This window comes from Schistocerca americana, chromosome 1, assembly GCF_021461395.2.
Source record: "Schistocerca americana isolate TAMUIC-IGC-003095 chromosome 1, iqSchAmer2.1, whole genome shotgun sequence".
NCBI lineage: Eukaryota > Metazoa > Arthropoda > Insecta > Orthoptera > Acrididae > Schistocerca > Schistocerca americana.
In genome coordinates, this window is record NC_060119.1 from 300,701,170 (window position 1) to 300,728,993 (window position 27,824).

Below are 27,824 nucleotides of genomic sequence, written 5' to 3' on the forward strand. Positions count from 1 at the left end.
CCTAGATTTGATCAAATATTGGACGACATTTGACAAAGTTCCCTATTACACCATCAAATATCTTTGACAAAGATATTGGACAAAGATATTTGACAAAGAAATTTGATAGTGTAATACCGGCCTTAGACACGTGAAATTTGAAGCGCAAAATGGCCACGGGTTCTTATACTGCGTTTTTGCAAGTTATCAAGCACGACTCTTGAGAGGTCAGACTCAGTACAGGAGTAAAACGCCAGGAGCGCTGCAGTAGACTCACTTGTGGCGAGCAGTCGCATGAGACGAAGTTGCTCTTTGAGAAGGGTCTCTATACAGGGCGGCACGTGGTGGGCGCCCCGTGGGCGGCGGAAGCTGACCCTCAGCACGCGACTCGCGGCTCGTTAGGCTGCTGTGCGGCGAATTAGCGCGACCGTGGGCGGCGCGCTTCCCAGAAGGCGGCAGCGCCGGCCGCTCCCCTGATACTCCACCGGCTCAAGTGTTCCACGCCAGCGTCAACGCGCACACCACTTTCATGTGACGCGCGTGCTTTGCTGATTCTCTACATTACCGCGGCACTTGCGCCTGTGCATACACGTACAGTAACGACTGAACTCCTCCGGTACATTTCTTATCCCGAGCCGTTACGATATGCGTGTGAGTTATGTGCGTAATTCTAGCCATCGCAGTCTCTCTTCTAGGACGACTATCCACAGAATTATGACAGATGTTCACAGGTATTTTCTTCCCATTCCTCACTCAATCCGCCGAACATTTTCGAAGCCTTTCTGACATGCGCTGGTCTCGCTATCAACCAGGGCTCCTAAACAACTCACAAATTTACAGGTGTTCTGAGTCAGGATTCTTATCATGTTACTCTTTGTCATTGGTTATTTAATTAATTCTTTTGTACCTGTTTAGCTTATGACACTCAACCTCACATGCAGAATACGTCAAAAACCTCCAAAACCTTAAATAGAATATCGCCAGTATAATAATAGTTCAGTTATGAAATGCCAAAACGTAAATAATAATGACGACGACATCGACAGCAGTAAAAATAATAACAATATGAAATACAAAAAACTTTCCTGATATTCAGCAAAATGTTATTTTTGGTCACGAAACTGCTTTAGTTTGTCAGGCGTCAATTGAATATCTCAATTACAGATAAAATGACGTGCAACTTACTCAGACATTATTTATACAGAAGATACCAAAATTATGACATTTACAGTGTTTAAAAAGGAAGGTACTAAATTTGTCATGCTGGAATACAACAGTTAAGTATGAACTAAAAATGGAAAGCCAAGTTTATGTGGATATTGTTATATTTAATAGCAGATGAAAAAATAAAAACGGAATTCACGATCGTAATCTAATATTATTGCACTACATTAACAAACTTAATTTAAAAGAAGAGGAAAAAGAAAATTCCAAGAGGAACCAGAATCTGGCGCACCAGGCCCGTATGTTGGCAACATTTCAGATAATCTCGCATAATAGTTGATGTCTCACAACTACAGACATGACTTTTGCAACAACGGAATATCAAAATTTTTATTCAACAGTAAACACAAACTGCAACCTTTGCCACAGAGTGCTATGTATAAAATCACACGTCACCACAGTGAAAAACTGTGTGTTCGTCATTGAGGACGAGCGGTGGCAGTTAGCTTAAGAACATAGAACAATCTGACGACTCGGAAAAACGTTCATCCTTCGCAGACCATCTGTTAACAGAAACCCACCTATATAAAGTAGATTGCGACACTTCAGACACTATTAAGTAGAACAGAATCATAACTCTACTGGAAATTCTTGGAATCAGTAAACGTTTGGCAATGAACGCAAGCTCAATTTTAAACGACCGAAGTCAGTTTCGTTTCTCTCCTCTGTTAAATTAAGTTTTACTTAAACAAATATTAAACTACAATGGTAAATTCAACTTTATTCATCAACTGATGGGAACGACATAAAAATGTAATCTTTCCTTTGTAAACACACTGACTTTTTTTTGTATATTTTGTATGTTTTTCCATAAGTAATATCTTTATAAGGCTTCACAGATCAGAATATAAGTTTCACATAATTTTACCTGTGCTTGCGACATTCAGTTGTCACCTGACAGTGGCCTAAGAAAATGATGGTCTGTTCGTAAGCAAATGAAAATAAGTTCTGCAGAACGGTAGGAATACGTTCCTGTTTAATTTTCTTTTTCTCTGCCAGGCACCGACGGAAAATTCAATTAATCTTAATAACAATAACACGTACGGCATAATAATTTTCCTAATATTAAGAAGCTTAATAACTAGCAAGGAATGCTTAAGGTATCAGTGGCCTGTTGGTACGAACTATGTACCTGAAATGATTGGGAACGTCACCATGAAAAATTCAAATCTGGAATCTTGGATCAGGTACGAAGTCAGAATCATGTTCACACGGAGAGTTTTATTTTTCTATTCATCAGCTTATTAAAATGAGTCGAAGTTACCTAACCAAAAACAAGTGAACCTATGACGTCTTACTTTTCATTTATTTCAGCGAACTACAAGGCAATAGCCTGCACAGGGTATACCTAAACGAAGTAGGAATAAAGGGAATTCCATTTTCTATCTTGGTTATATTACAAACACATTCATTAATTTCACACGACAAGGGGATTTCTGCGATGCACCATTTTCAAATGATTACCGATATCCTCGTAATTTTACAGTCACCCTGTATGGGTAAATACAACGTACGTATCTCATTTAAATATACAGGCTGTTTGAAAAAGAACCCCTAGTTTTAAGTGTAAATTTAATGGGAAAATTAATGAAAAATTACATCAATGAGTACATATCATGAAATAGAATTACTTTAAGTATTGTTTAATGTTACTAGACTTCAACGTAGGATCCATTTGTTACCCTGTACACGTCGAGACAATATTCCACTTCTCGCCACGTATTCGGCAACATTTCAGGTATAACTGTCCCAACCGCCGCGACGATTCTTTTCCGTAAATGACTGATGTCTCTGATCATTTGCTGTACACAACATTTTTTATGTGGCTCCAAAAGAAAACGTCGAGTGGGGTTAATTCTGGGCTTCGTGGTGGCCGTAACAGTTGCGCTCCTAATTGTAGACTACGTCTGGCCAATGACTTCTTCGGTCTCCGACCACACGAAACAAGATCTTCAGAAGTTCTCGGTCTAATTGGTGATTTTGCTTTTAAAACATTACGTTAAAACATTACCAGTTTCCTTTTAAGACTTTACCCATTGACCGATAGTTTTTGCTGTAGGTGGTTCACCACCATACTGACGTCTAAAAGCACGTTGCACTGCTATAACTGACTCAGTTTTCACAAGCCAAACAACACGTTGCACTTTCTGTTGCGGAGTACACATTGTTGCTGAGTTGCGCTGCACTGCACTGCACTGCACTGCACGCACGCATGGACTGAACTGAGGGAACAGAGGAAAGAAACAGCACTGATGCCGTCTCAAGCTCAAGCAGATGTGCCAACTGCAGGGGAGCCAAACTTGGAGAATTAATGAATCGAACACCACAAACTAGAATAGTGTACGTCACTTTGTACAGATTCTAGGACACATCAAAACTAGGGAGTTATTTTACACTGTATAACAGCTGTCGAAGTCGACGCTTCAGACAAATGCCGGGTTGGTTAATTTGAAAATGGTGAGACCGATTGCCTTGCGCAATTCGAGCTGGTGCTGAGTGTCTAATGACCCGTCACTGGCGTTACGTTAAACCATTTTCTCCTTTTCCTTCTTATGCCATGCAGACCATTATGTGTTGCTTTGACTTCTATAAAAATCAGCAGAGGCCCCAGAACAGCTGACGTTTCACAATTCAAGCTCGTGAGCCTTTCTGTGAATTGACTAATTCGCGTTCACAATTATTTACTTTCAAAGAAGAGATGATATACATCTTCTTCGCCGTGAAAGCACTTTGGGGAACTTGCTATGCCTCTTCGGAACCAGTGCTCTTTATACTATCCATAATACAATTTTCTACGTGTAGAGACTCAAATTTAATGCGAGATTCAGTTGTCCAGTCTATTGCCATCTCGCGATCTCTGGTTTTCCGTATCTGTAGTGCAGCGCTATATTACAGCATTCTTAACCACAAAGCAAATCACTTCTAAATTTGTTAAAAACCCTTTGAATGAGTAAGCCTTTGAGCATTTTAATGTTGCTGTGAAGTTCAAATTGCTAGTTCCATTGCTCGAAAAGAATTAAATCCATAGCTCATATCATCTCTTACAGAGCTTAATGCGGGATAAAGTAACCCGGCTAACAACGCACCCAGTTAAGTTTCTTTTTTTACAGGCAAACCATACCATACAACTTCCTTAAATTGAAACAACGTTAAAAGATAGAAACAGTAGGTTCATTGTGGCACGTAAAAGGTGAGTGACTGAATGGAAGGGAACGTGCAACTGAAGCCCTCCTCATCCTTGATCGCAAACCATCGGTACTCCTAGCCTTGACAGACTGTGTTGTCTGCGTGACAACGATAAAATGCGCCTATGAGCATCTACTGACAACAATAATCCAATTACAAAACTCATTCGCTTCTTTCCCTAATGAACTTTTGAAGTACATAAAGTGTGACTAACGCCACAGATTCACTTTTTCAGGAATGTGTTATGTATCAGTACATACAGTGTTCCGTGACTGGAGATTGGTTTCCGATGGCTCTGTGGAATTTAGCGCTGCTCCCTATTTAGAAACACCCGAGAGACTTGTATGACTGACACAGTGACACAAAGACGGAAAGTTCGTCCTCCTAGGATGCATTCAGCCGTCGTGTACTGACTAACCATCTAGGGTAACATCATACTAACGCTCTTTGTTGTTGTTGTTGTGGTCTTCAGTCCTGAGACTGGTTTGATGCAGCTCTCCATGCTACTCTATCCTGTGCAAGCTTTTTCATCTCCCAGTACCTATTGCAACCTACATCCTTCTGAATCTGCTTAGTGTATTCATCTCTTGGTCTCCCTCTACGATTTTTACCCTCCACGCTGCCCTCCAACACTAAATTGGTGATCCCTTGATGCCTCAGAACATGTCCTACCAACCGATCCCTTCTTCTGGTCAAGTTGTGCCACAAACTTCTCTTCTCCCCAATCCTATTCAATACTTCCTCATTAGTTATGTGATCTACCCATCTAATCTTCAGCATTCTTCTGTAGCACCACATTTCGAAAGCTTCTATTCTCTTCTTGTCCAAACTATTTATCGTCCATGTTTCACTTCCATACATGGCTACACTCCATACAAATACTTTCAGAAATGACTTCCTGACACTTAAATCAATACTGGATGTTAACAAATTTCTCTTCTTCAGAAACGCTTTCCTTGCCATTGCCAGCCTACATTTTATATCCTCTCTACTTCGACCATCATCAGTTATTTTGCTCCCCAAATAGCAAAACTCCTTTACTACTTTAAGTGCCTCATTTCCTAATCTAATTCCCTCAGCATCACCCGACTTAATTAGACTACATTCCATTATCCTTGTTTTGCTTTTGTTGATGTTCATCTTATATCCTCCTTTCAAGACACTGTCCATTCCATTCAACTGCTCTTCCAAGTCCTTTGCTGTCTCTGACAGAATTACAATGTCATCGGCGAACCTCAAAGTTTTTATTTCTTCTCCATGAATTTTAATACCTACTCCGAATTTTTCTTTTGTTTCCTTTACTGCTTGCTCAATATACAGATTGAACAACATCGGGGAGAGGCTACAACCCTGTCTTACTCCCTTCCCAACCACTGCTTCCCTTTCATGTCCCTCGACTCTTATAACTGCCATCTGGTTTCTGTACAAATTGTAAATAGCCTTTCGCTCCCTGTATTTTACCCCTGCCACCTTCAGAATTTGAAAGAGAGTATTCCAGTCAACATTGTCAAAAGCTTTCTCTAAGTCTACAAATGCTAGAAACGTAGGTTTGCCTTTCCTTAATCTTTCTTCTAAGATAAGTCGTAAGGTCAGTATTGCCTCACGTGTTCCAGTGTTTCTACGGAATCCAAACTGATCTTCCCCGAGGTTGGCTTCTACTAGTTTTTCCATTCGTCTGTAAAGAATTCGTGTTAGTATTTTGCAGCTGTGGCTTATTAAACTGATTGTTCGGTAATTTTCACATCTGTCAACACCTGCTTTCTTTGGGATTGGAATTATTATATTCTTCTTGAAGTCTGAGGGTATTTCGCCTGTTTCATACATCTTGCTCACCAGATGGTAGAGTTTTGTCAGGACTGGCTCTCCCACGGCCGTCAGTAGTTCCAATGGAATATTGTCTACTCCGGGGGCCTTGTTTCGACTCAGGTCTTTCAGTGCTCTGTCAAACTCTTCACGCAGTATCGTATCTCCCATTTCATCTTCATCTACATCCTCTTCCATTTCCATAATATTGTCCTCAAGTACATCACCCTTGTATAGACCCTCTATATACTCCTTCCACCTTTCTGCTTTCCCTTCTTTGCTTAGAACTGGGTTTCCATCTGAGCTCTTGATATTCATACAAGTCGTTCTCTTATCTCCAAAGGTCTCTTTAATTTTCCTGTAGGCGGTATCTATCTTACCCCTAGTGAGATAGGCCTCTACATCCTTACATTTGTCCTCTAGCCATCCCTGTTTAGCCATTTTGCACTTCCTGTCGATCTCGTTTCTGAGACGTTTGTATTCCTTTTTGCCTGTTTCACTTACCGCATTTTTATATTTTCTCCTTTCATCAATTAAATTCAATATTTCTTCTGTTACCCAAGGATTTCTACTAGCCCTCGTCTTTTTACCTACTTGATCCTCTGCTGCCTTCACTACTTCATCCCTCAAAGCTACCCATTCTTCTTCTACTGTATTTATTTCCCCTATTCCTGTCAATTGCTCCCTTATGCTCTCCCTGAATCTCTGTACAACCTCTGGTTCTTTCAGTTTATCCAGGTCCCATCTCCTTAAATTCCCACCTTTTTGCAGTTTCTTCAGTTTTAATCTACAGGTCATAACCAATAGATTGTGGTCAGAGTCCACATCTGCCCCTGGAAATGTCTTACAATGCTCTTAATGCTCTTAAGAGCACCCAAATCGCTGTTTAACTGAGAACAAAACGCAGTCCAACCGGAACTACATTCTTTCAAATCTTTCGCTTGCAAAACTATTAACATCCACGAAATCGTCATGTCCTAGACGTGAGAACTTCAATTTTTCAGTACTCCAGATGGTTGAGAAATGAACTAAGGAAATTAGAATAGAAGATGTCTGCCTATGACAGCGGGAATTGCACCAGACTGAAGACTATGTAGTCTTTACATAATATCTTCGAGCTATCTAAGCTTTATAAATTGTTCGTAATGCATACAACCTGGACGAAAACATCCGACTGATTTAAGATTTTTTTAGTTCAGCTGCTTTTGTGTATCAATTTGTCTCCAACAGGTGTTCTATAAAATATTTGTAGTCTCAAATGCCAGCTTTTGAGCTGAAGTCACTATACGCTACAAGAAGGGCAAAAAATTCCAGTGGGTAGCATTTCGAAGTACTGCATTGTACGTGCAGCCCAGTTTCTGTACGGCGTTGCCATAACAGCCCAGCACTACCTTTTAGTTACAGTTCTCCTCCTTGCGCAAGACTGACCGCCGACACACACACACACACACACACACACACACACACACTCTCCAGCAAGCGCTCGTCGCCGTCACGTAGGTCGTTTCCTCTACGCCGCCGAACACGCCCAACAAGACGCTGCCTGTTTCCTAACTTCTGCACACCTACAGCCTTTCAATTCACATTCTTCAGACATGTTAGTAAGTGCATTTACTACAAAACTTTGCCTTCAAATCTGCTTAATAGAAATTATTATATTTCCTGTTTGTCAGCATCTGTCAAATTTGTTTTTAGCGGTGTCTGGAAGGAGGAATGTAACCGGTAAGTTTCGAATGAAGCAACAAGTTTACTGTTACCAGTCACTGTTTGTAACCACAACGCGTTTAGAGGGTTTAAACCTCCAGCTTCTGGTATACTTACATATGTTAGTACATGTGTGTGTAGCGTTACGACTTTGGGGTAACCTAAGGCACTGTCTGCTGAAGAAACAAAAATTTTATTTCAGAACATGGTTTTGGGAGGTTTTTGAAAGCGGTTATCTACATGTGAAAATGAAACAACTAAAACAGAATACCTCCAGTGGTCACATGCTTCTTTCTCTGTCGTAATACATTGCATATAAACTGTTATCCTTCTATACACAGATGGCTCTTGAAAACTAATAGTTGCAAAGAACATATAGCAAAACAGAAACATTATATCTAAGTACAAAGAATATATAACAAAACAAAATTATTATTTCAGAATAAATTTTGAAGGACTGTCGAGATCTTTTGTTGGGTTGATGACTACATGGGGCAGAATAAATATTTCAAGTAATATACAAATCCTTTTCTGTCAAGTTTATGTAGCTTAAATTTCATACTCGTTTATGCAATAAGGTAACATGTTTCAAACCAAGTTTGATAATTCTGTTAGTATTTTACGCGACTCCTTCTATAAATGTCTCAAGTTTTTCATGCAAGAAGCTGATTCAACAAGCCGCGAGCTATGTGTATCCGATACCCGGTTCTTCCAACGTGATAACACATTAATATTAAACACATACTGCCCTTTGTACATTAACAACACATCGTTCGACGCTCCACATTATTATATTACGCAGATATTGAGATCTTTACTTGGAATTTCTCCAAGAAATTCAGCAAAAGCAGTGCAGCATTACAGCTCGTGTAAGCTCCGTTTTGTATGGTCCTCAAAGTACATTAGAAAGCTAATATCATAGTCAAAATTTACTGCCAAGAACAATTCGATGTATCCGATCAGGTAGAAAAGGGTAAGTGTTACTATCGGTAGACGGTCCTGAAACCCAGGCAATTACGTTAGCACAGAGTGGATGACATGGTGAAAGTTATTTTATCAACCTGCCATAAATTAACAACCGTATGAAAACGACAGAGCGACTTAATAACTCTAATAACGGTAATAATAGTAAATTTCTTACCTCTTTTGAAAAATAACGTAAGTAATGTCAAATATCAATGGCAACAGAACCGTGTTAAACACCGGATACGGAACAATAAAAGGCGTGAATAGCACATCTGACGTGAGTGAATGAATTATTTCGAGTGGGCTAAATAAAGAAGCCCCGAAACCATGAAAAAAAACGGAAACAGCCTACCGAACCACATGAAACGTTAACAACAAAAGGTGCTTTCCCGTAAATATCAATATTCATTACTACAACTCTATTATAAAACTAACTGCTTCAGAGTCTCTTTCCCTTCTCCGAGATACTGTTATTACCGGTTTTAGAAAGAATAGAGAGAAAGATCTTACACAATATATTGGGCCCAAATTATGAAAATGGAATATACATCAAAAAATTGAAACAAGAAACATATTGTAAAATAGGAAAAAGTGTGGACACAATACGGAAATGCAGAATTTTGTTTCATCGCAACGCAAGTAGAACGAATTATGCTAAATGGACGAAACGCCACTTCAGCTTCTTGGACAACCGGAAAACAAGAATTCTGTAACACATGAACGTCAAAAAAGACCTATAGCAAATGGGCATACAACTAGAAGACCAGTAAAACCGAGACATCTGCAGGACAGCTGTAATGACGTTGGGGACTTTGCAGGATGAAAAACGAACAACTGGTATCAAATGGTAGATGGACGCCGTGTTCCACACATTTCACTGTTGCAAAAATCTGGCTTCAACGAAAAAAAGGCAAGATTAGAACAACTGTGATAATGCTCGTACTGCAAGTTTATAGTGGTTCTAGGATGGCCAACCAACGATATAAATAATGCCAGCAGCATTACTTGTCTACGATTTAGGAACTCATTTTAAAATCATAGCATCTTTTCCAATCACGAATGTAATCTCGTCTCTGCTGCTCCTTAGCGACGAAAGCGCTTGTGAGCAGTGATCTCGATTTCCGCCCACACTGTATCTTATCGCAAGGATCTCACCTGACAGAGGCACCGTGGAATTTCGCTCGACCTGGCATGTTCAACTTCCAAGTGTTGCGTTCTTCAGGGGAAAAGCTGTCTTCTTCGATTAGGCTAATGTCATGCGAAAAGCTTCGCAAACTAGCTTTCTGTATTGCTTGCGGCATTAACAGTTCAAAATCTAATGCTGGACCCTTCGTAGTCTTACTAGAGCTGCATTGATAGTTATGTGAGCGGCTATTATCAAGAGCGTAATGTAGTTGTCACTGTTAAATGAATCTACCATTCAGGCAGACTACGTGAGATCGGGTATGATCTCCAACAGCACTCAAACCAATGATGCCAGCTGATATTGGATACTACACCTTCCAAGGATTAATCAACCACAGCGTATCATGTGTAACCTGACACTACTGTAATCCAAATGGAAGACCTATGTATCTAAAGGGAGGGAGGGGGAGGGGAGAGAGAGAGAGAGAGAGAGAGAGAGAGAGAGAGAGAGAGAAAGCCGAATTGCTGTATCAGTATGTATAGCAAGGTGTTTGTAGTTCAAGATGCAAGCAATTACCAGCGTGGACGTAGGCTGTGTGTGTCCACATTGATAGTTGCTTGCAACTTGTACTGGGAGCACGTAATCGTTTACACGTGCTATATCTCAATACCACCTGCCGCAACTCATTGTGATGCCTTTGAGATTCCTAATATTATCCTTGTGTTACATTTTACGATAAAATTGGCGCAGGCCGCTAATTTACTCTCATTTCAACCTCGTAACTACGGAGCGCTTCGCCGTCAAAGCAGTCCACCATGTTCTTTATACGCGATGGCTCCACATAACGAGAGCGCTCGAAATATTTTTGTAACTTTCTCGAGGTATCGAAGCAAGATGCTCCTCAAATTGTGATAGGCAACAGAGTAAATAAGTAACTGCGTAATGAATAATCAACGTCTTATCTGAAACTTCCAGGCAGATCAAAACCGTGTGCCAGGTTAGGGGCTCGCAAGTGTGTTGTATGCCTTTCGCAGGCAAGTGCTTTACCGACTCACCTATCGAAGCACGACTAACGAAACTTCCTCACAGCTTTACTTCCGTCAGTACCTAATTTCCGACCTTCCGAAATTCAGAGAAATTTTATGGATGCAGGACCAGCACTCCTGGAAGTTTCAAATCTGCGCTCACTCAACTGCAGAGTGAAAATTCATTCTGGGAGCTTCTTATCTACATTGGCACTGAGGCAAACCATCCAGAGCATCGGTCCGAACTATGTTATGGGGCGTTTGAAGCTCCGTCACCAGACCCTTTTTTTTTAAAAAACCTAGGAAATGAAACTAATTGTCCAACATACGTGCACCAATGGCTGACACACTTAATGACAACGCTGAGCAACCTGTCAACATATATTCTTTCGGGCAGAAAACATTTACTTTTTCCCTTTTGAAGCCAATACATGGTTTCCCGACACGTTCTTGCACTTCCCAGTACAGAAACATTTACGGCGCTGCACGTTTCTGTTGACTTGCAGATCTACATGAATTCTGCCTATTACACCCATTTATGAGCAACGGTAGTGCTGTCCGTTTCATGGAGTTTCGAGCGCAATGAAACACGGCAGTGAAAGGAAACGTAAAATCTCTCGACGCAATTAAACATTTAGCAGCCATTGCCGACAGACAAGAAAGATCCGTTCTTGACATACCGGGGCACTATCGGCTGGCGCCTTTCCCGGGGCTATGTCGGTCATTACATTGGTAGATAAACGTCGACCACACACCCGTACGGTTAAGAAACCTCAGACACAAAAAAAGCTAATAATGCATCTAACAACTGTGATCGCTACGCGATTCGCCAGAGACTGACGATTTTGTCGACTTGCGAGATTGGATATGAAGGAAAGCCGAGATTTTAAGCGGCAACGAAGCGGTACACCCGTCCCACTCCTACTCAAAACTGATCAAAGCTGCGTCTATAAGAGGGCCATCGAAAATGTTCTTTTCTGGGAAGAGTAGACATGAACTAGTATTGAGGGAAATGATTTTTCTTCCGCTACCTCCGAAAGACTGGATAACTGGATTACGGCTTGAAATGTAATGTTAACTAAAATGGCGATCCAAAGGCAACAAAGATTCAAGCATACTACGTTATTGATTAAGATGTCTAGCGGCGATTTCAATGCGAAACAAAACATTTTGTGACAGACCCTGTACTTTTGTCCCATAAAATAATTTCGCACTGTACCGCAATGGATAAATAATTTACTGTGTACTTAGGTGTTAAACACACAAAAATTTAGTGCATGAAACATACCACAGGTAACAAAAGAAATATGGTATCAGTTCAAATAAACCTAACGCAGAGAAAATGAACAGGCCAAAGCAATTGCTAAATGTCTAGAATACGCACCCTTACGCCACAGAACTAGTAGAAAGTTAGCTCATCTTGCTAAGCTTCACGTACCAGTCTACTCAGGAGCTTCTGAAGCCTACTCAGTACCATGATTTCTATGTAAACTGATTCGATTTTTGAGGAAACAAAGGATTAGCAGTGAGATGTTCGTTGCACAAGAGATTTAAACCACTAAGCAAAATCTGATTTTTTAGAAGAAACTTTTCATTATAATTCCACATTACTAGTCATTTATATGTGGTGTTTACGACTATGACAACTAGTGGAAAGTTTCGCTCCATGATAAACCTATTACCGTCTCTCTTTTTACCATTGAGGTTCACCTGTGGGCTGAAAGAAAATAAATGTAACTTATTGTGCACAATTAAGTGCAGAGTTCTGTTACTGTTCGAGTACGCTATTGGTGATGAATCACTAGTATCTTCCGTGAAATACGTAGTAGTAACCGTCTAGGATGGCCTAAAGGGATATAATTAAATACAATTAGTTATAGAAAAATCAGATTCAAGGCTGAGATTATTTGAAAGACTGAAAGAAATGCGGTTCATTCCTGGAGAAGTGGCTTATAATGCACTGTTCGATCGATTCCTCAGTAGTAGTCATCCATCTGCGACTTGCAGATTTGAATTGAGAGAAAGAGAGAGACAGAGAGAGAGAAAATATCCATCTAAGAGAGGTACGTCTCTCATCGAATTGTTTAGTAAACGCGAGGGCGTTACGGAAATAATCATAAGAGCATACGCTATAAGACGAAACTGTGCATTACGAGGAGATTTACAGTTGTGATTTGGAGAGCATGCGTTACAAGAAGAATTTGGCACCATACTACTTCCTACCACATTCGTCTCGCGAAATAACCACGACGATAAGTCTGCCGATAGCCGTCGTTCGTACGGACAATTTGGAAACGGAATAAGGAAGGCGGATTGGACTGGATTCTTTGAGGGAAGAGACCAAACAGCGAGGTCATTCGTCTCATCGGATTAGGGAAGGACGGGGAAGGAAGTTGGTTGTGCCCTTTCAAAGGAACCATCCCGGCATTTGCCTGGAGTGATTTAGGGAAATCACGGAAAACCTAAATCTGGATGGCCGGACGCGGGATTGAACCGTCGTCCTCCCGAATGCGAGTCCAGTGTGCTAACCACTGCGCCACCTCGAATAGGAAGGCGGAAAAGTCACTGAGCCACAAGTAGCTTCCGGACACTCCACAATGTAGATTGCGGAAGATAGACGTAGATGTAAACCATGAAAACCATAGAATTTGTAAGGAAGATATATATGTGCAATACCCATGAAGTGTAGGGAGGCATTTCAGGCGCACAGACCGAATACTACCGGAATGGATTGGCGTATTGACCGCAAGAAGTAAACAGTAAAAGTCGTTCCTCTAAGCTGTAGACCAAGCATTTATTACTGGCAAGTCATGGTGTTAGGCCTGGGAGCATTACAGTAGGAACGCCAAACTGACATTGCAAGGCGGCAGTCCCTCTGAAGCGGCGGCGTGCTGTACTCACGTAGGTGACTTTGAAGTGTCGGCCGCCGGCGGACGTCATGGTGGTGGCCGCGGGCATGTCGCTGCGCTGGACTGCGAACCAGGGGCAGCAGCCGCCATACAGCGGTGCCTCCCACCTACGTGCCCCTCCCCCCCCCCCCCCCCTTTGCTCCAGCCCCCTCTCTCCATAAGATCTCTTCTCCTACCGCGCGCCCACGCTATCGTCCCCACCCACCAGATAAGCCCTTCGCACGCATTTTTTTCTCCGCCGATAGCGCTTTTACTGTCAAACAGCGGCTTTACGAGAAGGCAAGTGTGACAGCCGCTGGCAAAGCCGCGCAGAAACTGACTGCGGCCACTGCACAGGAAGCGAGAAGCAAGCAGTACTTTAGGAAGCCCAGCTTATCTGGCAGGGAGGGCGACCCACTCAGGAATGTTGTCCCCATTCCGACAGGGATGGATTGACAGCTCTTATCTCACAGGGATTAAAGTCGGGCTGCCCTATTAAAGGCGAGTTTGACCGTCACGACTAAGCACACCGCACAAAAGTTTGGCCACTTCCAGGAGACATCAAGCTAGTCCGGTGTAACGCTAAAGGAATAAGCTTCACACACTATTAGGGAATGGTGCAAGGCTCGATTCCACCCGTCCGCTTTGACCCATGACGTCATATTGAGTAAAGAGCATAGTTTACACAAATGGAATCTGACCGTGCGCTTGACCTCAATATTTGTATTGCTTGCTTCTGCCGTAATAATACCTCATTTCCTTCAAATGCAATGCCCAGAGGACCCAGTAAGCAGCTGTCGTGTCCAGTACTATCTCCTTACACTGCACACTGCAGCAGAGAAGCCGCCACAGCACCCAACTATCTTTGCTCACTGCACATGAGAGTACACACAGATTAGCTTGGGTGCTACAACGCTACCATTGAACTGACGAGTCACTGGTCACGTATGTGCACATTAACGGCGGGGCATGAGCTTGTCGCAAACTACAGAGGGTAAGCTACCTGTTCCGACGTTGGTCCTACTGTTCTCTAGCAGACATGCTTGTCTGCTACCATCAAGCATGCAACTGTAAATACATTTGCTCATTCATCCTTTCACACAGAAGGGAAGGGGGATGACAGTATCTTATCATATACAGTATATAAAAGAAAGCGGATGTAAGTTCCGTATGAGACTGTGTGACATGAATTACATATAAACTGTGTTTTAAAGTGTAGTAGTGTGACAGATCGTTCTTGATTATGTGTAAAAGTAACACTTTCCACTGCTCAGTCTCCTCCCAGATAGTCAGAAACACCACAGTAAATTTAGAAGTGGAATGTATGCCGTAAATGACAACAGTTTTACAAAATTAACGTGAAAGGAATCCAACAGAGACCTTTCACGTTTCACACGGTGTTCGAAATAGTCCCATACTTTTTCTGTGGGCATAATACCAATGGCGCCCATACGATAGTTTGTATGGGAGAGCCTAGACCTGGGGTTATGGAGTATTTTTAGTATTTTGGAAGACTAATGATGACTTACTAGTAGAATTAGTAATAGCAGTAGTCCCGGTGCAGATCCTGTTCAAAAACCTGCGTAATATCGACTTTTAAATAATTTTCTTGAACAAAAAAGAAAAAAGCGCTTGACTGCCCTACATTCTTTTCCTTCCCCTGAGAGTTAGAGGGGAGGTGCGGTGGCGGTCGCGGACTCCCCTTTGCCCCCGTGATGGGGGCCCTTCCGTAACGCTGCACTAGTCCGCCTTCGTCCGTGTACTGTAACGAGACGTAGACCTCCATCACCCCGTAGCCTGCTCGTCCCGCCTTTAAACCACATCCATAGATGCTTGCAACACTAACCCGCAACTCACAAGGAGACTTTTCTGTATCGTATACTACGAGGCGATGTCTCTTGGACACTTCTGTTTAAACCGAGATTTAAAGCATTAATCATACGAAGATTTTAATTTAACGTATATAAGATTTGTTTTTACAATGATTTAAGTGTTGTTAAAATAATCCTTGTTGATAGAGCCTGCTGTATTTTACTTTTAATGTCACAAAATCATTTTTTGCGGTTATTTAAACAGTACACAGAAAAGAACTGTTAATAGATCTAAATTTTACATTCTGAAAAATTATAGTCTCTCTGCTGCAAGTTAATTTTCACAAAAAACTGAATTCCCAGGTTTAAACGTGCACATAAAAATTGGACTCCATAGGTACAAAAATAAAGTTTGCAAAATTGACATTTAATGCTGGGATTTTCATTTCTCATCACCACCACTCTCAACACATTTGATTTTAACTGACACTAAGTATTTTATTAAAGAAAGAAGAAGGTGCCAACACCATCACCCTGAAATTTTTCCTCTGAATAATTTCCTTGTTCGTTAGCAGAAATGTGATCACTGACAACTGTATAGTCGTAGGCTTTTTCGTCTGGTTCTTGATCTGTATCACTGGCATCTTGCTCCATCCACCAACTAACAATTTTAGCAAACTGTCGTTAAAATAGACAAATTTCTGCGAGCACATGTTGTACTGCACTGAAGAAAACAGGTACATAGTTTACGAGGCGCAGTCTGGGAGACCACAATGCGTGTCAACATTACGTCCAACAACAAACAAAGAAGGCGACAGTGCGACCGACAAGAAAATATTCTAAGGTTGATGACTTCAAGTAGGATCGGGGAAACGTGGAAGCATTTCGCCAGGACGTACTTTGGAGAGCGAGTTCGCAAATTCTCGTGCGGTGTCGTGAGTTGGAGGTCAATGGAGTTCCCCATTTGCGGCCCGTATCGTCGCTACAAAACCTTCTACTTTTCTCTGCTCTGCTTACGCCTGTAAGCATGCCTAACCACTCACGTGTCCGCAAAACCACCAGGCTGCAGTCAGTCATAATGTCTCGTGAGCCTACCTAAGAGCCAAATTTCAGCTTCTGGTGGGAATAGTAAAGTTACGAGTAGACTTCCCACTGTCCTAAGGTGCCCGCTTATGGGACAATAATTCCCAGTTTAGATTATAACGTGAGTTTAACTTTGCAATGCTTCTAATTGTTAGCGGCCGGTGGAATACGTGAGCATGTCCATTGAATACGTAAGCATGTCCATTGCAGTGCTCAATTTCGGCCGAAATCGCCGGAAGGGCGTTCCGTCACCTCCCAGGAAATTTTATTTTAACTCGCTGGGACAAGTCGGCACCGTGTATTAACTCGCAATGTAACTAAACACATCAAATAAAGTTTAGCATCACCCCGGTTCCCAGAGCTCTGGAACATAGACGTTGACTGGATATTGTATCACAGACACAGTCGCTTTGACTGTTCAGAGTTGACTAAATCCGCCCAAAGATGTAAGAAACCATGCATGAGCAGCGCCTATTAGACGGACGGGGTCTGACAGCCGATCAATTCCAGTCATTCCACCAGGGAGAAGGTACTCTGTTCGTGTTGTCTGTAGTTCAACCATGCCTAGACGGTCAATGCCACGGTTCGATCGCGTCCGCATTGTTACTTTGTGCCAGGAAGGGTTCTCAACAAGGGAAGTGTCCAGGCGTCTCGGAGTGAACCAAATCTATGTTGTTCAGACATGGTGGAGATACAGAGAGACAGGATCTGTCGATGACATGCCTCGCTCAGGCCGCCCAAGGGTTACTACTGCGGTGGATAACCGATAGCTACGGGCTATGGCTCGGAGGAATCCTGACAGCAAAGCCACAATGTTGAATAATGCTTTTCGTGCAACCACAGGACGTCGTGTTACGACTCAAATTGTGCACAATAGGCTGCATGCTGCGCAACTTCACTCCCGACGTCCATGGCGAGGTCCATCTTTGCAATCACGACACCATGCAGGGCGGTACACAAGGGCCCAACAATATGCCGAATGGACCTCTCAGGATTGGCATTACGTTCTCTTCAACGATGAGTGTTGCATATGCGTTCAACCAGACAATCGTCGGAGACGTGTTTGGAGGCAACCCGGTCAGGATGAACGCCTTAGACACACTCTCCAGCGAATGCAGCAAGGTGGAGGTTCCCTGCTGTTTTGAGGTGACATTATTTGGAGCCGACGTACGCCGCTGGTTGTCATGGAAGGTGGCGTAACGGCTGTACGATACGTGAATGCCATCATCCGACCAATAGTGCAACTGTATCGGCAGCATATTGACGAGGCATTCGTCTTCATGGACGACAATTCAAGCCCCAATGGTGCACAACTTGTGAATGATTTATTTCAGGATAACGACATCGCTCGACTAGAGTGGCCAGCATGTTCTCCAGACATGAACCCTATCGAACATGCCTGAGATGGATTGAAAAGGGTTGTTTATGAACAACGTGACCTACCAACCACTCTGAGGGATCTACGCCGAATCGCTGTTGAGGAGTGGGGCAATCTGGACCAACAGTACCTTGATCAACTTGTGGATAGTATACCACGACGAATACAAGCATGCATCATTGCAAGAGGACGTGCTACTGTGTGTAAAGCAATCTGTACCACCACCTCTGAAGGTCTCGCTGTATGGCGGTACAGCATGCAATGTGTGGTTTTCATGAGCAATAAAAAGGGCCCAAATGATGTTTATGTTGATCTCTATTCCAGTTTTCTATGCAGGTTCCGGAACTCTCAGAACCGAGGTGATGCAAAACATTTTTTGATATGTGTATAATTTGCCTCCCGAAGCTGTGATCGTTACATATCGGTATCCTTCATATCGACCGTTTTTGTTACCACTTCCAGCAACTTCAGAGATCTAGCGGCATGGCGACGTCTGGTGTTGTGTGTCAATGAGAAATAAATTATATATGGAGTGTTTGAACATTAGCGTCTGTATAACGTGCTTTCACGAAATCTTATTTCTTACGTATCGTAATGTTTGCCTGAGCTGCTAACCAACTGCGCCCACGGCTAAGAGTTGGCAGCCCTTCGAGCAGACACGTAAATATCGTTCCACTCATAGGCGTGCCCCAAGGCAGAGGGGTGGCAACCGTGTGCACTTGCTCCTCCCCTGGATAGTGCAGTACAGAGTTTTTATTCATTACAGAATTCTCATATACTTCTAGAAGTTATTTCCACTGATTCCACAGAAACTCCCTTTAGCTAATTGCAACACATGTGGCTGACCGCATTGAGGCGGTACTGTCGTGGTTATCATCCTGTCTAGATTTTTAGAAAGTGGAGCACCAGACTCTCGATTATGGAGCAAAGGCTTTCGTTTGTGAGTTATTCTACCTCCCCTAATAATGAGAATGCTGCTGTACTGAAGATCAGACTAAGGCGGGAAAAAGCTGCTCTTGTGAGCCCAGCCGGCTTCCTTTATCGACCTCTTCGAAGTATTGTTGTCAAGTTCCCTACGAGGCATACCCCAGCTGTAGCAGAATCAAATTCCCGCAGCACCTTCCAACAATATCTGAACACAGCGCTTCGTGGGGCATTGTTTGATTACACAGAACGCCACGTACTGTACTGTGTGCACTGCATTGTGCCTTAATGATCAATTTCATAGCAGCTTTGTCTCTTCATCACGAAGAGACTTCCTGGATTTCACTTCGCCATTTTTTTAATTTATTGGCTTTCGGAACGTGCCCATACAGCCATCTCAACACTGGAAATGTTGTACTACATTTTGTTTTGACAGAATATATGCACCAGTGTAAGTCGTACCCTGGTAGGAAATTACATAGACTTCTAGATTTACATGGATACTCTGCAAATCACATTTAAGTGCCTGGCAGAGGGTTCATCGAACCACCTTCACATTTCTCTATTATTCCAATCTCGTATAGCGCGCGAAAAGAATGAACACCTATATCTTTCCGTACGAGCTCTGATTTCCCTTATTTTATCATGGTGATCGTTCCGCCCTATGTAGGTCGGTGTCAACAAAATATTTGCGCATTCGGAGGAGAAAGTTGGTGATTGGAATTTCGTGAGAAGATTCCGTCGCAACGAAAAACTCCTTTCTTTTAATGATTTCCAGCCCAAATACTGTATCACTTCTGTGACACTCTCTCCAATATTTCGCGATAATACAAAACGTGCTGCCTTTCTTTGAACTTTTTCGATGTACTCAGTCAGTCCTATCTGGTAAGGCTCCCACACCGCGCAACAGTATTCCAAAAGAGGACGGACAAGTGTAGTTAGGCAGTCTCCTTAGTAGATCTGTTACATTTTCTAAGTGTCCTGCCAATAAAACGCAGCCTTTGGTTAGTCTTCCCCACAAAATTTTCTATATGTTCTTTACAATTGTTCGTAATTGTAATACCTAGGTATTTAGTTGAATTTACGGCTTTTAGATTAGACTAATTTATCGTGTAACTGACACATGCATAATACAACGATCCTTCCGCAATGTAGGAAGAGTAAAACTGTTGTATTCTACAATGAGTAAAAACAGATAATGTAAGTCGTACATGCTAAGTATTCACTGAAGAAAAGTGTTTGAAAAATTTTATTTTGCTAACTTAGTTATTGACAAATTTTGGCCACAGCATCGACGATTGTTATTCGCGTTCAAACAAGATCAGGTATAATAATATGTTCTGTGTAGTTTCATATCACATGTGGTTCTTCACTCTTACTCAATGAACAGTAAACATCTATTTACTAAAACATTTAACTCCGTGTCTCATGTCACATCGTGTTTTGTTTTTTCAGGCTCTTCGAGAAGTCGGACCTATACGTGAGCATGATTGATATCTTCATCGCCTTTATTAATTATTGCTGGACACTCGTTCATCGAGCAGGTACAATGCAGTTGTTTGAACGTTGCGCCCGGCAGCAGTTGAAAACATGACGTCATTGTCACGAAGACAGAGCAACACACTAAAAAAAATAAAAAAATAAAAAATAAAAATAAAAAAAATCTGCTGTTACTCCTTCGTAGTGCAATCAATCCAAGTAGAATTATATTTTTTATGCCAAGTTTATCAGAAATTTGAAATGATGTGCAATAATCTACATCTACATTTATACTCCGCACGCCACCCATTGGTGTGTAGCGGAGGGCACTTTACGCGCCACTGTCATTACCTCCCTTTCCTGTTCCAGCCGCGTATGGTTCGCGGGAAGAACGACTGTCTAAAAGCCTCCGTGCGCGCTCGAATCTCTCTAATTTTACATTCGTGATCTCCTCGGAAGGCATAAGTAGGGGGAAGCAATATATTCGACACCTCATCCAGAAACGCACCCTCTCGAAACCTGGCGAGCAAGCTACACCGCGATGCAGAGCGCCTCTCTTGCAGAGTCTGCCACTGGAGTTTGCTAAACATCTCCGTAACGCTATCACGCTTACCAAGTAACCCTGTGACGAAACGTGCCGCTCTTATTTGGATCTTCTCTATCTCCTCTGTCAACCCGACCTGGTACGGATCCCACACTGATGAGCAATAGTCAAGTATAGGTCGAACGAGTGTTTTGTAAGCTACCTCCTTTGTTGATGGACTACATTTTCTAAGGACTCTCCCAATGAATCTCAACCTGGCACCCGCCTTACCAACAATAATGGTGTACCCAACAATGTACGTAAGGATCACTGATTTCTTACAGCGCGAGAAATTATATACTGCTCTCAAATTGTACCTGAACTGCGTAGAAACTGTAATACAATGAAACAGCGAATTCGTATAATGTATCTGCACGTATGGTGCTAGCACGGCCTGTCGGCCACAGGAAGTCGATGTTAGTGTCTGCAGTGTGCGAGAGGAAACAGCGGCGCCGAGAATAGCTGCGGAGTGCTTTGTCACAGCGAGTGCTGTTTAGCTGTAACGGAAGTAGTCCCGGAAATATTTAGGCTCAGGACGGAACGGTCGCCCAGTGGAAAGTGCACTGAAAGCAGTGGAGCAATAGCAGCTAGCACCTGGTCACGTGACCGAACGACGCAAGGGGGCTCTGTACCCTCTTACCTTCCAGCAGAAATGCGGGAAGTACATTGATCAAAAAGTGTAACACGTCGAAAGAATAGTCCAATGTAGAAGTAGTATCATACACGTATACACCATCACTAAGTCTGTAAACGATTCGAGTCGGAAAATGCATTAATGTTGCCGCCATGTGCTCACATTATCAAACGTGGAAGGATATACACCGTAATGGGCAAGGGCAGCATGTAGGACTACGGGAAATGTCGCTTCCTCGCATGAGCATTGTTTTTTATTTTCTTTTGCTTACGGTCTAGCCATTCTTCAGCTTGCCGATAAGCGTCAGAAGTCTGCTGAAAAGACAACGGGCTGATCCTACGATAATTCAGCATGCGATGGCGTGTGCGCGCGCTCGGTAGGATTGTTTGTTGGCCATACATATAGAGATAACTGGATCTAATCAACCTCCTTGCGTCAGCCGAGAAGTTACTGTAAGGGAAGTAGCGCGGCTCCGATTTCAGACTGCGTAGCTGGTGACATGCTCCGCGAACGCTGTCGTCCACAGAAAACACAGGTTTAAGAAACAACCGTGGTCGTTCAGCAAGCCAGTGGCGGAAAGAACAAAGCTGGTGAGGAGTTAAGTTCCAATTTACAGCCGAACTGTCGGGTTTATCGTTACACGTAACTGTAACAGAAAGTGTCATAATTATTGCTACCCACCAAATCGAGCGCCCTATCACAATGATTTTGGCAACATTCACTCGTTGTGGTGGTCTGACAGACATGAATACACCTGACAAAAGACAGAAGGTCTGGTGCTGTGTCTAAAATCTTGAATGATTCATTTTGGTGTGTCGAATAGTTCGCCGACTCGGTCCCTAAAACCACAAATGGTTCAGTTTTCCGGAGAATAATGGATAATTCTCTGCTGCTCATACTGTAGTTACAAGGTAGAAGAAACCCATATATATCTCAAAATTTGAAGCAATGAAAGTAAATGTGAATGCCATACAATTCCTGAGAGACCTTTGATAAGAATCGCCGCCATGCGTTACAATGCAAATTGAAAACCTATTCGAACACACGTTTGCTCACCAATCACCTATAGGATGAATAGTAATCTATTCTTCTTTATATATTGTTGTATCATTTTGACAGTCAAATTACAATAAGCCTTTGTTACAGGTTTAATAGTTGCCATGATATAAGCAGCTAACAGTAATTTGGTATTTTGTGATGAAAAAGATACTTTTAGCTAAGCAGTCATTTGTTGAAATAGGTTACCGCCTGTGATTACGTAGATGCACCGGCCTACGTTTTCTTCCACCACAGTGTCGATCTTAGACTATTACTTACGCAGGAAATTAGCAACTGACGTTGAAAGTAACTTCCTTTAGATAGAAAATAAGCCTACTCGTGTCCTTTAATAGCTTTCTACCAACCACGGATGCCATCGGAATAGAATCCTGAAGAAATGAAGATTTGGAGTGTTCCAAACACCACAGGGGCACCATATTTCAGAGTCCTTCAGACATCAGCCTTTGCTTCTCACTTGCAGAGTATGTTGCACTAACATGCAGGAGCTCTGCGCGCACTTATCGAGTACCAGCAATAAATGATTAAGATTGGCAAGAGGTAACGAGCGGTCAGCGCCCCGCGAACGCCAACAGCGGGCGGGGCCTGACAACCGTCTCCATCCGGAATATAGTATTATCTCCGTACAAAAAACAAAATAATTTAAAGTTGCAACGGGCCCAGTAACTCCGTAAAAGTTTTTTATTCTTTTTTTACATCAATTAATTGGGATTAATATCCCAACTTTATGCTGTTAGAATTATGCAATTATTCTTTATCTGATTTTGTAGTTTTGTTTAATATTTACGGTTGCGTAATAAGGTTTTCGGAATGAATTAACATTAGCTTTAAAGTGACATATCTGCAATTTGTCCCAACTTTATCACGTTGTGTAATAAGTTACCGAAGGGAACAGTTACAGCGTGTAAATACCGTCGCCTACAGGGAGTCGTTAAAAATATGGAAACACCATGAGAAATGCACGCTTGATCATAAATGCAGGCGCTAGCCAAGCCTGCCGGCTGCCGTGTTGTACAGCTGCTCACAGAGCTCCAGGGCAGGCTGTGATTATCGTATGGCAGCGAAATTTGGTATATACGCTAATGCGTTAATGGGAGGTTTACTATCTTTGGCCCGAAAAAAGCATATTCTTTGAGAGTTTTTTTCTCGGGGTGTGTTATAGATATCAGTGTCAAATTTTGCCAATGGTTATTGATATTTCCTCTAGAAACTGGAATTTTTTCGACCGGAAATTGCGAAGAGCAAAGGCGGAAGTGCAGTCGGAAAGAAACAAAATTTCGACGTAGACCTCCAAGCGCGGTATGTCACAGGTCAGCCCCCCACGCGTTCAAACTTTCATTTGAATGTTGTGTGTTTCCTCCCAAGCACCGGTACAATAATTCGTTCTCCGATAGAAAAAAAAAACTGGGGCGTGAGAAAGGCCAATTTCAGGCAGCCGCATTTTTTTGTTCAGCCGCGAACAACAAACATATCCGTTCCGTATTCGGAAAAATCGTTTCAAGGGTGGATTCTAAACACTTTTGTGGATCCAAAAATGCAATTTTTAAAAAATCGATTTTTTAAACCAGAAGATAGTAAACCTCCCCTTAATGTGTTTGCAACCAATTTACCCAGGAAAAAAAAATAGTTCCATGATTGGACACCTGGTGCAAATCTGGCACTTTACACGGTTTGGCGGTATTACATCCACGCCGTCTTTTGACAACCCATAACGTGAGTGAGGAATATTGCTCTAGAGAAGGGAGACTTAGCGTCGTTGTCAGTGAAACTGTTGTTTGAATGGCAGCAGTTAGTGCTGCATTGAGAGAGTATCGCCAAATGAAAGATCTGAGAAGAGGTCTGGTGTCACTAAACGGTTTAAAGAAGACAATAATAAAATTCGAAAGTACGGGTGAGCTTGGTGTGGCATGTGGAAGAGGAAGGCGTCCTATTATTGATGAGGTTGCTGTTCCTGTAACTGACCTTGCAGCAGCCCCACGGTAGTGCATGCTCGTGCACTGACACGAAAATTGTCCATCCAGTGGTCAACAGTACGGACAGTTTTGCGGTATATATTACGCTGGTACCGTATCCAGACGCAGCAACTGAAACTTCATGCAAACAATCCTGTTTGAGGAATATCCGTAACTGAGCATTATACCAGAGGTTGAAAATACCGCTACAGCTGTAAAGTTCTTTTATTATCTCACGACTGTAGCGGTATTTTCAACGTCTGAAACTTCATGATCTGCTGCAACGTTCTGAATTTCCTCTTCGGTTTCTGGCACGGACCCAAGTTGATAACATGCGGCCGGGCAATATTCTGTAGAGTGACGACGCACATTTTACGCTAGAAAGTGCATTGGATACAAGAACTGCAGAATTTGGGATTGTGCACGAGGAGCCAAACTCGCTGTGTATGTCTCTGTGGATTCACAAGCACATATATTTTCGGTCCTTTCTTGTGTTAAGAGAATACTCTTAGAGGGCCTGGCAGCTGTGCCGTGACGACTGCACGTTATCGAGGGCTCGTTATACATGTGATTCCTGCTTTGCAAGAGCGCAACGCTTCATGTCTCTCGCCCAATGAAAGACCTGCTTAACGCACGCAATCTTCCACGAATTTGTTATCTCCGTAGGTTTTCAAGACGCACGGCCTGCAATATCACCTGATCTGAATCCATCTGACGTTAAGCTGTGGGGATATCTGAAAGAACGAGTTTGTCATGGACACGCTCGGTTTCTACCTGAACTGACGCTCAGTAAACAGGAATACGTTGCTTACATTCCACCGGAACTGCTGCGAGCAACTGCTGATCACGTAGTTTAACGGGTGCAGCATCTCGTCGACGTCCACAGCGCTCATATTGAACCAATAGTGTTAAGCGGCGGTTAATAATAAAATAAACATTATGCCTCTCTCACTTGTTTGACCTATTCTGCCCACGTCCATTTCCTAATCCATTAAATATAAAGACATTTCTGTACGTGCGTCTGTCTTGCATTCACAGCGGCATATTGTACCGGGTAGCCAAAACTGGAAATATTATTTCAGAGTAAATCGGTTCCGCATTAACACATTAGCGTATCTACCAAGTTTCGCTGCCATATGATAATTACAGCCCACACTGGACCTCTGTGAGCAGCTGCACTTTAATTATAAGCACCCGGTATCTGGCCACGAACGGCTCCTGTGCAATGTATTCGACGTGTCAGTCGTGACCAGAAGAGTGTTCTACGCACTTGGGGGTGTATTAAGTTGGAGCTAAGGGACTTCGGAGGTGGGCAAATTGTTGATGTTCGTACGGTGTGTGCTTCCGTAACGAAGATAACCGAAGTGTTTGGTCTTCCAAGAAGCACCATATCAAAGGTTTTTACGGCATACAGGGCAAGCAGGAAAACATCATCCACTAGGTCACAACGCGGACGAAAGTGTATGTGAAAAATGGTCACTAAAGATTGTGAGAGGCAACAGCTGCAAAACTTAATGTCTCACTCGCGAATACCATCACCACGAAAACAATAAGAACGGAGTCCCATAATCTGGGAACTGCAGAGCGAGCCGGTATTCCAGAGCCACACACGAGTGATACAAGTGCCTGTAATGAGAGAAGGTAGTGCCAAACCCGTAAATCTTTGACTATGCCGCTTAGAGTGTATTTGCAGCTACATATCTAAGTTTATTTTCCGACAGCTGATTCTCTTTTTTTCTCCTCGCGTATCGTTGTCTCAACTCAAGCCGTAGACCTTTTAGTGAGACAAAATATCCAGTCGTATCGTTATTGCTCTTTTCAGCGGCAACGATATGTGGTAGGTCGAATTCATATTTTAATGAAATTATGGCTTATAATTTCATGTTATGTACATTGTATTATTCTCATGGAGCCACAAAAGATAATTTATTTTGTTTCATGAGTGGCGCAGCAAGAAATAGGTAGCGGTCACGATCCACATCCGAGAAAGCAGTTTACGCCAGCGGACTATTCGCCATCAAGTCGGCGGCTACAGATATGAAAAAGATGCCAAGAGTGTCAAGTTTTTGCTACGCCTATTTTTTGGTAACAATGCAAAGAATGAAGATATAATTTGTACTGAAAAACAACTGCCAGTTGCTCTTGAGATCTTGAAAGATGATGTGTTGTATTCTGCCCTTGTTATTCGTTACGTGACTGTACACGTTGTGCGCAGTAAATCTTTTGTGAAGTTGTTGCAATTCATGGGAAGATATCAGTATTCTGATTTACTTTGGAAATAGTGTGAAGAGAACTTTTTGAAGAATGATTACTGAAAAAAATATTCCCGATTCAAATAGACGTCAATGAAGAGAGAAATGTTATCCGGGTTCTGAAAGTTAGCAACTAGACTTTGTTAATCTGTTTGGAAATAGGAAATCAATGTAAAGTGATATTTGAGACTGAAATTTCCTTTAGTTAGAACGACTGGACAGTTTAGTCAACTGGATGTTGAAATTTAAACACGATTTACATTTTATTTGAATGAAGGATATTACGAATGAGAGACTGTTTCATTCAATTGCGCGGAAGTAACGATGATCTCTGTCGAAAACAATATGCGTAAATTAGAACCAAGAAGCGCAAATGCATAAAACGTCATAGAGGTTATAGGCTCTTGTCCCTGCTGTCAGTGAAGACCAAGACTGAATGTTCAGTACATACGAACAAATGGACTTTACGGCATTTTTTTTTAGAACAAAGATAGTGCGACAATCTGAACTAATCATGGAATTGACGGATCGTGAAGAACACTGCACTTAAACGTAATTACTGGGTCAGTATAGCAAAGGGAAAATCAACTAATCCAGTTGCTTCTGACTTCAAAACTGGTTTGCAGAAACAACAGAATTTAACTGGTGCACTGCAGATTTATGCCCACATTCAGGGTGCGAAAATGTACAACACCCTGTCAAAAATACATTACCTTCGGGGGTATGTGAGATGCGATGTTCGTGGGTTTAACCAGCAGTAGGTACGTCGCC

At 42.4% G+C, this 27,824-nt stretch overlaps 1 protein-coding gene across 3 annotated transcripts in view; it reads right to left on the minus strand.

The window, feature by feature from the left end:
* LOC124595381 (septin-2) overlaps positions 1 to 27,824 on the minus strand; it is a 307,956-nt gene that overhangs the window by 173,790 nt on the left and 106,342 nt on the right. The window contains exon 1 of one of the 3 annotated variants that reach the window (XM_047134111.1): positions 13,915 to 13,980. The exons of the other annotated variants lie outside the window; for them this stretch is intronic. Within the exon in view, the coding sequence (XP_046990067.1) occupies positions 13,915 to 13,971 (57 nt within the window). The 5' untranslated portion in view covers positions 13,972 to 13,980. Of the gene's footprint in view, positions 1 to 13,914; positions 13,981 to 27,824 lie in introns of those variants that run through there. 3 annotated transcript variants of the gene reach the window in all.